We start from the raw sequence: 12897 nt of genomic DNA on the forward strand, positions 1-12897 counted from the left end.
TGCCCAGAAAGGACTCTGGTTTAGATACTATAGTAAGACCATTTTTTTACTGATCCGCTTGTTACCATAACCAGCGTCCTCTTAAAGCACAATATCCAAACAGCATTAAGCTTCATGTCCAAGACCTTTGGTTTCATTGAAAGTATCAAATTGCATATCTTTCTCACCAAACAGCTATAGTCAACCTGTTTGCTTTAATCACATCTGAACATATTTTACCTAAAGGTTTACTCATTTATGCCTTTGGCTGTTTATTGCCCCAAGTCATTCATTGGCCAGATTTATTCAAAACATTCGTTTTATATTACTGCTATTCATGTTTTATATTACTGCCATTGTACAAAGTACAGATTCCTAGGCGAGACGTCAAAAACCTGTCAGTACTTGAGAACTGCTGGTAAAAGGTAGTTGAAGGGGCATTTGAAGTGAATGTGGTTTGGTTGATTCAATATGAAAAACCCATCTGGTGAGTTTAGTTCTGTATATTATTTAGCTCTAAATATAAAGATATAAGATACACACGATTACTAGCCTAGTCAAAACGGCTCTTGCCTTGGCTCAGACTTATGTTGACATCGTACACAAGCTGACACCCATTATAATGTTTGCTTTATTTTCTTAATGTGTAAAAGTCAAGTCTAAACAGTGTTCAGATTACCCCTGGCAGACAACTTGTAGAATATTCCATCCTTAATAGCACTAAATCCTTCCCTCTTTTGTGTCCAGAACGCACATTGGTTGTCATCGGCAACCCTGGGGCTATATCATGGGCTGCCCTGGAAGGAGGCGAAGAGAAGCCCCTGGGGACCACCAGACTCTGGGTTACTACAGGCACCATCTCAGGACGCCCCCTCTCTGTGGTAAACATGCCTGGTGCAGTAACCACCACCCAGAGCCAGGGGGCGCTACAGGTGAGTGTGGTGTGGCATAGTCTGCTGAGCTTGTGTCTGCGTTGTCATGCTGTGCTTGTGTCTGCCTTGACACACGTCCCAAGGATCCCAGATAGCAAGGACCCATGTTTTTGTGTCTGCTGTTTGTCTGTTTTGGATTTCTCTGTTGTTGTTTCTTGTTCTTATATATGTTTTTCTCTGTAGTGTGTTGAGACTGGGTGAATCTCAATTGTACATCCTTGATTCCACCTGTCACATCCCCTTGCCTCATTCTGAAAATACATTGGGGGAACACCAGATCTTCTGCTCCAATCTGCTTTGAGAAGGAGACAAGGAGGGAGGACGTGAGGAATAAAGGAAATATAATTGAGATTTACCCACTGTGAAAGGCACTTCAAATAAATTGTGACAACTTATCTACAGGACTGGGCTATGGAGTGTCTGTCCCTGTCTGAGTGTTCCAAGGGGATCCACTCTTTTCTCCTGGTGGCGCCGTTGGGTCGTCTCACAGAGCAGGAGAGAAGAGGGGCTCAATGCATCCGAAGGATGTTCGGAGAGAAGGCCCATGGCTTCACTCAGGTCCTCTTTACCTACGAGCTGGAGCAGAAGGATAGTCTTGAGGATCTACTGAAGGAGAGAGAGGCCCAGAGGCTGGTTGAGGAGTGCGGGGGACGTTTTCACGTCTGCCCAAAGAGCATTGGTGAAGAGCTGGAAGTCACAGGGTTACTGGGAAAGGTCGACTCCATTTTGGATCAGGGAACAGACCCCTGCTACACCGTGGAGATGCACCAAGAAGCTCAACCGCTATTGGTGGAGTTTAGGGAGCAGCTTAAGGGCCTATTGGATGGCTTTATCAGACTTAAGGAAAGGATCAATGAAAGGGAGAGAATGCAAGTGAATGTGGAGAATTTGGAACACAGGATCTTCAGAGAGAAGCTAGCGAGGCTTCAAGATGAGCTCTTGTTGAAGCAGATGGAGAAAGAAAGAGACAGTGGCATGGAGGTAGAGGCACTGAGCTTTATATATGAGTTGGACAGGTTAGTTGACAAGCTTGCCCTAAAAAGAGTGAGAGCAGTCGAGGAGGACCATAAGAGCAGAGAGGGCGTGCAGAGGTTTAGGGAGGAGTTGGGGAGGATGGTGGATGAAATGGTTACCAATCAGAAACACAAGCATAGACAGATGTGTCGGGAGAAGGGAGAAGAAGAGTGGGAGCTTCAGAACTTCAGGGAACAGCTAGAAAGACTGAAAAACAACATGAAAAAGACAGAGAAGAGAGGGAACAGGAAAGAGAAGGAAGGAGTTTGTGAAGGGAACAGGAAAGAGAAGGAAGGAGTTTGTGAAGGGGACAGGAAAGAGAAGGGAGGGAAGGAGTTTGTGAAGGGGGCAGGAAAGAGAAGGGAGGGAAGGAGTTTGTGAAGGGGCAGGAAAGAGAAGGGAGGGAAGGAGTTTGTGAAGGGGGCAGGAAAGAGAAGGGAGGGAAGGAGTTTGTGAAGGGGGCATGAAAGGGGGATGAAGGAGAGAGAGATTCCAGAGGGAAGCACAGAGGGAGGGGTTGACATGGGTCAACAGTTTAAAGGAATGATGCAGAAGTTGGGGAATATCGGGAATATCAGGAAAAAGAGGAGAGGAGCTTGGAGGAAAGGAACATGTGATTAAAAGGGTGCTGGAAATTATCTATAGATTCTAGCTATTGGCTACATTAATTTAATACATTATTTTTTATGGATGACATTCTATGATGCATTTTAAACAAATCAATGAATGTTGATGATATTGTGTGTCAGGTTGTTGCATGATTAACTGTTAAATATGTGTTACTAATTCATCATAGGACTAGAGAATAAACAAATAACTTTACCACGTATCATTCATGCATTAATCATATGCTTACCATGCTGAACTTGAATTCAATAAAGATGAATCCAAATAATAACAAAACAATACTGCAGCTCCATAATCACTTAGAAAGATGCAAATAATCAGAGAAATAAAACATTGTATTTCAGTGCTTGCCTTGCCCCTCTGACCTGTACCTTTATAGCTTTTATTTTACCGTTATTTAACTAGGCAAGTCAGTTATTAAGAACAAATTCTTATTTACAATGACGGCCTACACGACCGGAAGTGATGCAGCCTTGATCAAACCAGGTACTGCAGTGACGCCTCTTGCACTGAGATGCGGTGTCCAATATATATCCTATATCCCGCACATGCGCAGTGCACCGCCGGCCTCTGTAGCGATGCAAAGATGGCGTCCTTAGTGGCTATCTGCAATGCACGTTTACTCAACTCTGTAGGACTGTCTTCTGGCCACCGTCGGGCTTGGTCGCTGCTTGCCTCGGCTAGACATGGAGAAACCTGTGCCACGGCGATCTTGGGGATACAACAGTGCAGGATAGGGGGCGACTTTGGCTGTTTGAGACCTGAAAATGCAGTGACATTGAGACTCACAGGTGAGAGAGGAAGGACTGTCTGGAGTTCGTGTCAGTAAACCTAGGTAGTAGTTTGTTGCTATAGAAAGATATTTGTTTTGTCAATCATTCTGTAAATGTCGTTTTTGTGTTTTCATGTCGCGATCAGACATTAGACACTTGGTCGGTACAGCTGCAACAACAATGTGCAGTAGCTGGACGTGCATGATGTAACGTTAACTGTCCTCAAGCACAATATGTACATGACACAATCTACAGTGTCTGCACTGGTAGTTAACTATTAACTAGCTAGTCCGTACAGCTAGCTAGCTAGTACAGTACACTTCGAAATGCATTATTCTCATTATTTGTCGAGCTAGTTAGCTATGTCTAACACAGACATGCCAAACACCATTACCCAGAATGCTCTGCTTCAATACAAGGACAGAAGTTATGCGTCTTTGACGCAGCTCATATCTCCTTCTCTCCACAGGACTGAGGTCCCACCATGTTGTCAGCAGTAGTCACTCCTTCCACACCAGCTGCTCCTCAGCTAACAAACAGGACTTGTATGATGTTCTGGGGGTGCCTCGCACAGCCACTCAGAAAGAGATCAAGAAAGCCTACTATCAGGTGAGAGGGTTGTCTATTAGGAGAGCTTGCACCTGTAGCTCTGTTGCTGTGCGGGTTGTTGTTGCAGAAATATAGGCCTAGACTGTTGTCATTATGGAGTTCTAGAATGTTCATGAACATTGATTCAAACTTCATTTGTAAACATTGAAATAGTACATGGCCGGCCTTGTCCAGTGAAATCAGCTGGGTAGGCTATATAATACCATTGGTCTATCCTATTCCAGATGGCTAAGAAGTACCACCCAGACACCAACCAGGATGACCCTCAGGCCAAGGAGAAGTTTGCCAAGCTGGCAGAAGCCTACGAGGTCAGCATTCAATTGGTCCCTGGCCTAATTCTACAAATTCAAGTCCTGCATGTTTTTGACTGGCCAATAATTACATTTCCAATATATCAAAATGCTCTGCCAAGCCAGGCATAGGATCTGATGAGGAGCTGACCCTAGATCTGTACCTATTTGAGCAACTTCTAGTCTCTTCTATATTATCTGTAGATTGACAGTGACATACAACCCCTTAGCAATGACTAGGATATTGTTCCTGATGCTGTTCCCCCAAGGTGCTGAGTGACGAGGTCAAGAGGAAGCAGTATGACACGTACGGGGCGGCAGGCTTCGACCCCAGCCAGGCGGGAGGGGGGGCGGGGGGACAGCAGTACTGGAGGGCCGGGGGGGCCAGCGTCGACCCAGAGGAAATGTTCAGGAAGATCTTCGGGGAGTTCACAGGAGCGCAGGGTTTCGGAGACTTCAACAGCATGTTTGAACAGAGGCCAGAGGTGTGGTTATAACATGTTATAACAGATTAATAACCCGGTTATAACAAGTTTCATGATTCGGTATAGAAATAGAACTGGTAGAATGTACAAGTTGTAATTAACAGCAACGTTCCATGATTTCATGTGAATGTTTAGAGCCTCTGCTCAGTTATTCATATTCAGCCATATGGTTTAATCTGTAACTCTTTCTCCCTCGCTCTCACACCTTATTACCTTCCTCCATTTCTCCAACTATACCTCCATCTCTTTACCCTTTTCTCTCTCTCCCCTTTCCTGTCTCTCTGTTCCCTCCCTCTCTCTCCTTTCCTGTCTCTCTGTTCCCTCCCTCTCTCTCCCCTTTCCTGTCTCTCTGTTCCCTCCCTCTCTCTCCCCTTTCCTGTCTCTCTGTTCCCTCCCTCTCTCTCCTTTCCTGTCTCTCTGTTCCCTCCCTCTCTCTCTCCTTTCCTGTCTCTCTGTTCCCTCCCTCTCTCTCCCCTTTCCTGTCTCTCTGTTCCCTCCCTCTCTCTCCCCTTTCCTGTCTCTCTGTTCCCTCCCTCTCTCTCCCCTTTCCTGTCTCTCTGTTCCCTCCCTCTCTCTCCCCTCCCTCTCTGTCCCCTCCCCCTCTCTCTCAGTTTGTGATGGAGCTGACGTTCACCCAGGCAGCTAAGGGAGTGAACAAGGAGATGACAGTGAACCTGGACGGTGCCTGTCAGAGATGTGATGGTAAAGGTAGCGAGCCAGGAACCAAGGTCCAGCACTGTCACTACTGTAACGGCACCGGCATGGTGAGTGGTGTCAACCTACTGTCACTACTGTAACGGCATGGTGAGTGGTGTCAACCTACTGTCACTAATGTAACGGCACCGGCATGGTGAGTGGTGTCAACCTACTGTCACTACTGTAACGGCACCGGCATGGTGAGTGGTGTTAACCTACTGTCACTACTGTAACGGCACCGGCATGGTGAGTGGTGTCAACCTACTGTCACTACTGTAACGGCACCGGCATGGTGAGTGGTGTCAACCTACTGTCACTACTGTAACGGCACAGGCATGGTGAGTGGTGTCAACCTACTGTCACTACTGTAATGGCACCGGCATGGTGAGTAGTGTCAACCTACTGTCACTACTGTAACGGCACCGGCATGGTGAGGTGTCAACCTACTGTCACTACTGTAACGGCACCGGCATGGTGAGTGGTGTCAACCTACTGTAAAGGCACCGGCATGGTGAGTGGTGTCAACCTACTGTAAAGGCACCGGCATGGTGAGTGGTGTCAACCTACCGTCACTACTGTAACGGCACCGGCATGGTGAGTGGTGTCAACCTACTGTCACTACTGTAACGGCACCGGCATGGTGAGTGGTGTCAACCTACTGTCACTACTGTAACGGCACAGGCATGGTGAGTGGTGTCAACCTACTGTCACTACTGTAATGGCATGGTGAGTGGTGTCAACCTACTGTCACTGCTGTAACGGCACCGGCATGGTGAGTGGTGTCAACCTACTGTCGCCGTCAGGGACCAGGGCCTGTAATTCCCAAAGCGTTACACAATGATTTATTATGATTTAAAAGGCGAAACTGATCCTAGATCAGAACTGCTACTTTGAGTACAGGCCCTGAGATTTTACATGGTTGTCTCCACCATGACCGTATCCCTTTTATAAAACATCTCAGGGAGGCAGTAGCCATTCTAAATTCACTATCTACTCAATTTACTTCAGGGCTTAACTTTTTTGATCCGCACTCCCATAACGTAAGGCACATTTTATTATCATTATAGTGTAGTAATAGCCATGTTAAAAATGTCTGATCATCTTAATGTTGGTCTCTGTGCTGCCCCCTGTAGGAGTCTATAAACAACGGTCTCTTCATGATGCGCTCTACGTGTCGACGCTGTGGTGGGCGGGGCTCCATCGTGACCACGCCCTGTGTGATGTGTCGCGGCTCGGGGCAGACCAAACAGAGACAGACCGTCACCGTGCCTGTACCCGCAGGTGAGAGAGAGGGGTGTGAGAGAGAGACACTGACTGACTGTGTGTGTCTCTGGTTGGGCCAGGATACGAGGAGACAGTTGTTCAATGATTCGATGAAAATGCAGATTGACTTCAGACATGGACTGATGTTGTTTTATACTGTTGTCTTGCAGGAGTAGACAATGGACAGACTGTACGAATGCCAGTGGGGAAGAAGGAAATCCACATCACATTTAGAGTAAGTATGGACAGCATTTAGCTAGTTGTTTACCCTATCCAATATTAAAAACATTGGGGAAACAATTGTATTTTTCTCATTTGTGAGACACTTATTATGACACTGTTATATTTGTGATGGTTCTGATGGTCCGGTATCTCCTTCTTCTCTCCAGGTCCAGAGGAGTCCAGTGTTCAGACGTGATGGGATCAACATCCACTCTGATGTCCACATCTCTGTAGGCCAGGCTATTCTGGGGGGCTCTGCTAGAGCACAGGGACTCTACAACACCATAGATATACAGGTGGGAGAAAGAGTTAGATCTCTGTAGGCCAGGCTATACTGGGAGGCTCTGCCTGGGCACAGGGACTCTACAACACCATAGATATACAGGTGGGAGAAAGAGTTAGATCTCTGTAGGCCAGGCTATACTGGGAGGCTCTGCCTGGGCACAGGGACTCTACAACACCATAGATATACAGGTGGGAGAAAGAGTTAGATCTCTGTAGGCCAGGCTATACTGGGGGGCTCTGCTCGGGCACAGGGACTCTACAACACCATAGATATACAGGTGGGAGAAAGAGTTAGATCTCTGTAGGCCAGGCTATACTGGGAGGCTCTGCCTGGGCACAGGGACTCTACAACACCATAGATATACAGGTGGGAGAAAGAGTTAGATCTCTGTAGGCCAGGCTATTCTGGGGGGCTCTGCCCGGGCACAGACACTCACGGCCAGTTTGTAGGTACACCACACTGTTCACCAAACTGAATCGCTCCTACAAACAGTGAGTCACGTGGCCGTGGCTTGTTATATAAAGCAGGCAGAAGGGCATCAAGGCATTAATTGTCTGTTGGATTAAACGTTAGACTGGGTAAAAAGGAGTGACCTAAGGGACTTTGAGTGTGGTATGATCGGCGGTGCCAGGCGCACCGGATCCAGTGTCTCAGAAACGTCCGCCCTCCTGGGCTTTTCACGCACAACGGTGCGACAAACAAAAAACATCCAGTCAGCTGCAGTCTACTCGGCTGAAACAGCTCGTTGATGAGAGAGGTCGAAAGGAGAATAGCAAGAATTGTGCACGCTATCAGGTGTGCCACAAACATACAAATAACGGCGCAGAACGGCATCTTGGAACGCACAAATCGTTGATCCTTGTCACTGATAGGCTATTGCAGCAGACGACCACTCCAGGTTCCACTCCTATCAACTAAAAAACAGGAAAAGCAGCTCCTGTGGGCATGTGGACACTTGAGGAGTGGAAAAACATCACCTGGAACATGACAGCGAGTTCAGTTTAGTTGAGTGGCCTGGACAGTCCCCAGACCTCAACCCTACAGAGCATCTTTGAGATGAGTTGGAACGAGATGTTTGCAGCATGAATGTGCCACCAGTCCAATCTGCAGTAACTGCATAATGCCATCGCGTCAGCATGGACCAACATCCTTGTGGAATGTTTCTGACACATTGTAGAATACCCCAAAGAATTCAGGCTGTTCTGGAGGCAAAAGGGGGATCTGACCTGGTACGAGGTGAGTGTATACAGGTGCGAGGGAGGGAAAAGGGGGGTCTGACCCGGGAACGAGGTGAGTGTATACAGGTGCGAGGGAGGGAAAAGGGGGGTCTGACCCGGTACGAGGTGAGTGTATACAGGTGCGAGGGAGGGAAAAGGGGGTCTGACCCGGTACGAGGTGAGTGTATACAGGTGCGAGGGAGGGAAAAGGGGGCAGGAGGGATGGAAGGAGAGAGAAATAAGTTTCTGCCCGGTCACAGGGACTATACATTATAGGCATCCATGTGAAAAGGAACTGACTGTTGAGTTTATCTACATGAAGTATTTCAATGTTTGGGTGTCATTTTGTTCAGTATGTATTTCATTACCACACCTTTCAATCTGACAACCATCTGGATATGACATTAGATACATTACACTGACCTAGTCAATCTGACAACCATCTGGATATGACATTAGATACATTACACTGACCTAGTCAATCTGACAACCATCTGGATATGACATTAGATACATTACACTGACCTAGTCAATCTGACAACCATCTGGATATGACATTAGATACATTACACTGACCTAGTCAATCTGACAACCATCTGGATATGACATTAGATACATTACACTGACCTAGTCAATCTGACAACCATCTGGATAGGACATTAGATACATTACACTGACCTAGTCAATCTGACAACCATCTGGATATAGGACATTAGATACACGTTATACTGACCTTAGTCTTGCTTGTCCAAGCTGAAGGGTCTACTTGGCTTGTCGCTAGACACACTGGCAGATGTGAAAAGAGACTGGATTGACCGAACCACTGCCCTCTGTTTTGTAGATCCCTCCAGGTTGCCAGGCCGACCAGAAGATCCGTCTTCAGGGAAAGGGGATCCAGAGGATGAACAGCTATAGTTATGGAGATCACTACGTTCACATCAAGATCAGAGTACCTAAGTAAGAGAGAAAGAACACACACACAGACATGTGCGGGGACACACACTCCCAGAAACACACACAAATCAAATCTAGTTTTATTGGTCACATACACAGATTTACAGATGTTGTCGAAAGAGAAGCAAAATGCTTGTGTTTCTAGCTCCAACGGTGCAGTAATACCTAACAATACAATATGAAACACATAATACACACATAATCCCATAGGAACTAGAAACAGTGTGACGTGTCTGTCGGCGCCATCTGGTGGAGAGTCTGACGTTGACACAGACCTGTTCACATTACTCTGCCTGTTGTCTATCTAGCATGGTTTTGTGAGACTGCTGCTTTCCCCTTTTCACGGTTAGAATAGTGTGTTATTAACCCTCCCTCTGGTCTTCTACCACTGTAGGAAGTTAACCCGTGGACAGCGCTTCACGGTTAGAATAGTGTGTTATTAACCATCCCTCTGGTCTTCTACCACTGTAGGAAGTTAACCCCTCGACAGCGCTTCACGGTTAAAATAGTGTGTTATTAACCATCCCTCTGGTCTTCTACCACTGTAGGAAGTTAACCCGGCGACAGCGCTCCCTGCTGCTGAGTTATGCAGAGGAGGAGACTGACGTGGAGGGGACTGTCAACGGAGTCACTGCTGCTACCACAGGTAGGTTGTTTATACCTGGGAATTATACTATATCGTTCCACATCCAGATCACCTTGTCTTCTCCTGCCACTGCTAGCCTGTCCCCTCTCAACACACACACATTTTAAATGCTTTACTTCATCTACAAATCACATTACAGCAAATAAGGATTCAAACATCTCAAACGCACGCCAAGCACACACGTGTTAAAACATGCAAACATGGGTCGTATTTGGGCTGATGCATGTAGTACCTGTTTTTGTCAAGGTGGGGGCAGGAGTGGTCAGAGCTCTGAGTCTGGGGCAGGACAGGGCAGAACAGAGGGGCAGGAGAAGAAGAAAGAAGAAGAAGAGGAGGGCGGCATCCTTTCCAAAATAAAGAAAATGTTTAGCTGACAGCCACACCTCAGGTACACCCTAAACACTAGCTGTGTAATGTGTGTTAGTCTGACTAGCATGAATACTATACCTTCAGAGTACACACACACTAACATATACATTTCTCCAACCTGTGGTGTAGCTGTCCTATAGTAGAGTGGTTCCTATAGTAGAGTGGTTCCTATAGTAGAGTGGTTCCTATAGTAGAGTGGTTCCTATAGTAGAGTGGTTCCTATAGTAGAGTGGTTCCCAAACTGTGGGGTGGGCACTCTCTAGGGGTCGTCAGGGAGGCCACGGGTATACATCACATATAATAATATACAATAGACATGGCAAAATTAATAGGATTGCAAGACAATTAGCTTTAAATCTGCAAAATGCCAGAATATAAACACACTCTAACAGATCACTCCTCCAACCTGCATTGTGGCTGTCCTATAGTAGATAGTATATAGGTCTAGATATACCTGCTGCTCATTCCTCTGCTTAGGTCTGTCCTATAGTAGATAGTATATAGGTCTAGATATACCTGCTGCTCATTCCTCTGCTTAGGTCTGTCCTATAGTAGATAGTATATAGGTCTAGATATACCTGCTGCTCATTCCTCTGCTTAGGTCTGTCCTATAGTAGATAGTATATAGGTCTAGATATACCTGCTGCTCATTCCTCTGCTTAGGTCTGTCCTATACTAGATAGTATATAGGTCTAGATATACCTGCTGCTCATTCCTCTGCTTAGGTCTGTCCTATAGTAGATAGTATATAGGTCTAGATATACCTGCTGCTCATTCCTCTGCTTAGGTCTGTCCTATAGTAGATAGTATATAGGTCTAGATATACCTGCTGCTCATTCCTCTGCTTAGGTCTGTCCTATAGTAGATAGTATATAGGTCTAGATATACCTGCTGCTCATTCCTCTGCTTAGGTCTGTCCTATAGTAGATAGTATATAGGTCTAGATATACCTGCTGCTCATTCCTCTGCTTAGGTCTGTCCTATAGTAGATAGTATATAGGTCTAGATATACCTGCTGCTCATTCCTCTGCTTAGGTCTGTCCTATAGTAGATAGTATATAGGTCTAGATATACCTGCTGCTCATTCCTCTGCTTAGGTCTGTCCTATAGTAGATAGTATATAGGTCTACATATACCTGCTGCTCATTCCTCTGCTTAGGTCTGTCCTATAGTAGATAGTATATAGGTCTAGATATACCTGCTGCTCATTCCTCTGCTTAGGCCTGTTCTATAGAACCAGCCTCACACCTGTAGATGTCTCCCACTAACCCTGACTAATATAGTCACTTTTGGAAGCATTTGTCTGACCTCGTTCCCCCCCATTTCCTCTCCCCAGGTAAGAGATCAACAGGACAATAATGGGAGAAGGTAAGCGACTGGCACTCCGTCCCGCTCACTACCCTCCCTCACCTAACGCCTGGATAGAGGGAGAAAAAGAGGGAGGTAGAGAAATTGAGGGGTTTGGATTTGTTGTAAGATCATCCATTTAGACACAGAACGGGCCACCAAGAAAGCCAAGCCCTGCCACACTGTTCAGTCCCAAATGACACAGGTGTTGAGGAACTAAAAACGTGTTTTACCTGGAGGGGATTCAAAATGGACGTCAGCAAGGAGTACAGGAGAAGATTTGCAAAGAGAAGCGAGGAGAAGAAGCAAAGACAATAATTTGAGAAAGCTTTTCACACTGAGTGTGTTTCAGATACACAAATTCTGCACAGATGATCAGGACCTGTATACAGAGTAGGAGTGCTGATCTAGGATCAGTTCCCCGTTGTCCATTCATTTTTATCGGAGGCCAAACTGATCCCAGATCAGCATTCCTACTATGAGACGCTTTATGAATACGGGCCCTGATCTTACAATGGCTGGTCTGGAGAAGTGTCTCAGGAAACACGTCCATAAGAGAGTGTTTGTATAATCTGTGCAGAATGTGTCTAGAACACACCCATTGGCATCATGTTGTGGTCTGATAAAGGCTGATGCATTTAGTTGTATTGTCATTGTGGTGTTGTATGTGTAAGGGACAACAGCTGTGCAAGGCTTTGATAATAAAATACAACTTCATCATACATAAAAATGGTTAATTGTGGTAAATGTAGTTGATAATCGTAGTTGTATCAGTGCATCTGTAAACCCTTCTGGAGTACAGTAGAGGTGGAGGTGGACCGTGTTTAGTTATTTGGCAGCAATCGGAAAACATAGTAACAAAGTAGTAGATATACTACACTGCTCAAAATAAAGGGAACACTAAAATAACACATCCTAGATCTGAATGAATGAAATATTCTTATAAAAATTTTTTTTTCTTTACATAGTTGAATGTGCTGACAACAAAATCACACATTATCAATGGAGTCACACTCAAAATTAAAAGTGGAAAACCACACTACAGGCTGATCCAACTTTGATGTAATGTCCTTAAAACAAGTCAAAATGAGGCTCAGTAGTGTGTGTGGCCTCCACGTGCCTATATGACCTAACTACAATGCCTGGGCATGCTCCTGATGAGGTGGCGGATGGTCTCCTGAGGGATCT

The 12897-nt window shown here is 45.8% G+C and overlaps 2 protein-coding genes across 3 annotated transcripts; both read left to right on the forward strand.

The window, feature by feature from the left end:
- The first annotated feature begins 352 nt into the window (after positions 1-352).
- LOC109877290 (GTPase IMAP family member 4-like) lies at positions 353-2306 on the forward strand. The gene is made up of 3 exons (XM_020469579.2): positions 353-466; positions 727-911; positions 1314-2306. Exons 1-3 carry the CDS (start codon positions 451-453, stop codon positions 2304-2306), a joined length of 1194 nt encoding a protein of 397 aa, XP_020325168.2. The 5' UTR covers positions 353-450.
- A 787-nt stretch (positions 2307-3093) lies between these two features.
- On the forward strand, positions 3094-12439 carry LOC109877298 (dnaJ homolog subfamily A member 3, mitochondrial-like). 2 transcript variants are annotated; one of them, XM_031799428.1, is made up of 12 exons: positions 3095-3343; positions 3795-3934; positions 4159-4242; positions 4494-4709; positions 5321-5473; positions 6539-6686; positions 6839-6903; positions 7058-7186; positions 9235-9350; positions 9896-9993; positions 10240-10381; positions 11699-12439. In XM_031799428.1, exons 1-11 carry the CDS (start codon positions 3139-3141, stop codon positions 10365-10367), a joined length of 1482 nt encoding a protein of 493 aa, XP_031655288.1. In that variant the 5' UTR covers positions 3095-3138; the 3' UTR covers positions 10368-10381; positions 11699-12439. The 2 variants fall into 2 exon arrangements, with proteins under 2 accessions (XP_031655289.1, XP_031655288.1); XM_031799429.1 differs by lacking the exon at positions 10240-10381 and having other exon boundaries at positions 3094-3343.
- Positions 12440-12897: the final 458 nt, after the last annotated feature.

The sequence above is a fragment of the Oncorhynchus kisutch genome, linkage group LG20, assembly GCF_002021735.2.
Source record: "Oncorhynchus kisutch isolate 150728-3 linkage group LG20, Okis_V2, whole genome shotgun sequence".
In the NCBI taxonomy this organism is placed as follows: Eukaryota; Metazoa; Chordata; class Actinopteri; order Salmoniformes; family Salmonidae; genus Oncorhynchus; species Oncorhynchus kisutch.

Coding starts and splice junctions, on each gene's coding strand:
- LOC109877290 (XM_020469579.2), top strand. Junction 912..1,313: donor AGAGCCAGGGGGCGCTACAG/GTGAGTGTGGTG, acceptor ACTTATCTACAG/GACTGGGCTATGGAGTGTCT.
- LOC109877298 (XM_031799428.1), top strand. CDS start 3,139: ATGGCGTCCTTAGTGGCTATCTGCAATGCACGTTTACTCAACTCTGTA. Junction 3,344..3,794: donor AGTGACATTGAGACTCACAG/GTGAGAGAGGAA, acceptor TTCTCTCCACAG/GACTGAGGTCCCACCATGTT. Junction 4,243..4,493: donor AGCTGGCAGAAGCCTACGAG/GTCAGCATTCAA, acceptor TGTTCCCCCAAG/GTGCTGAGTGACGAGGTCAA.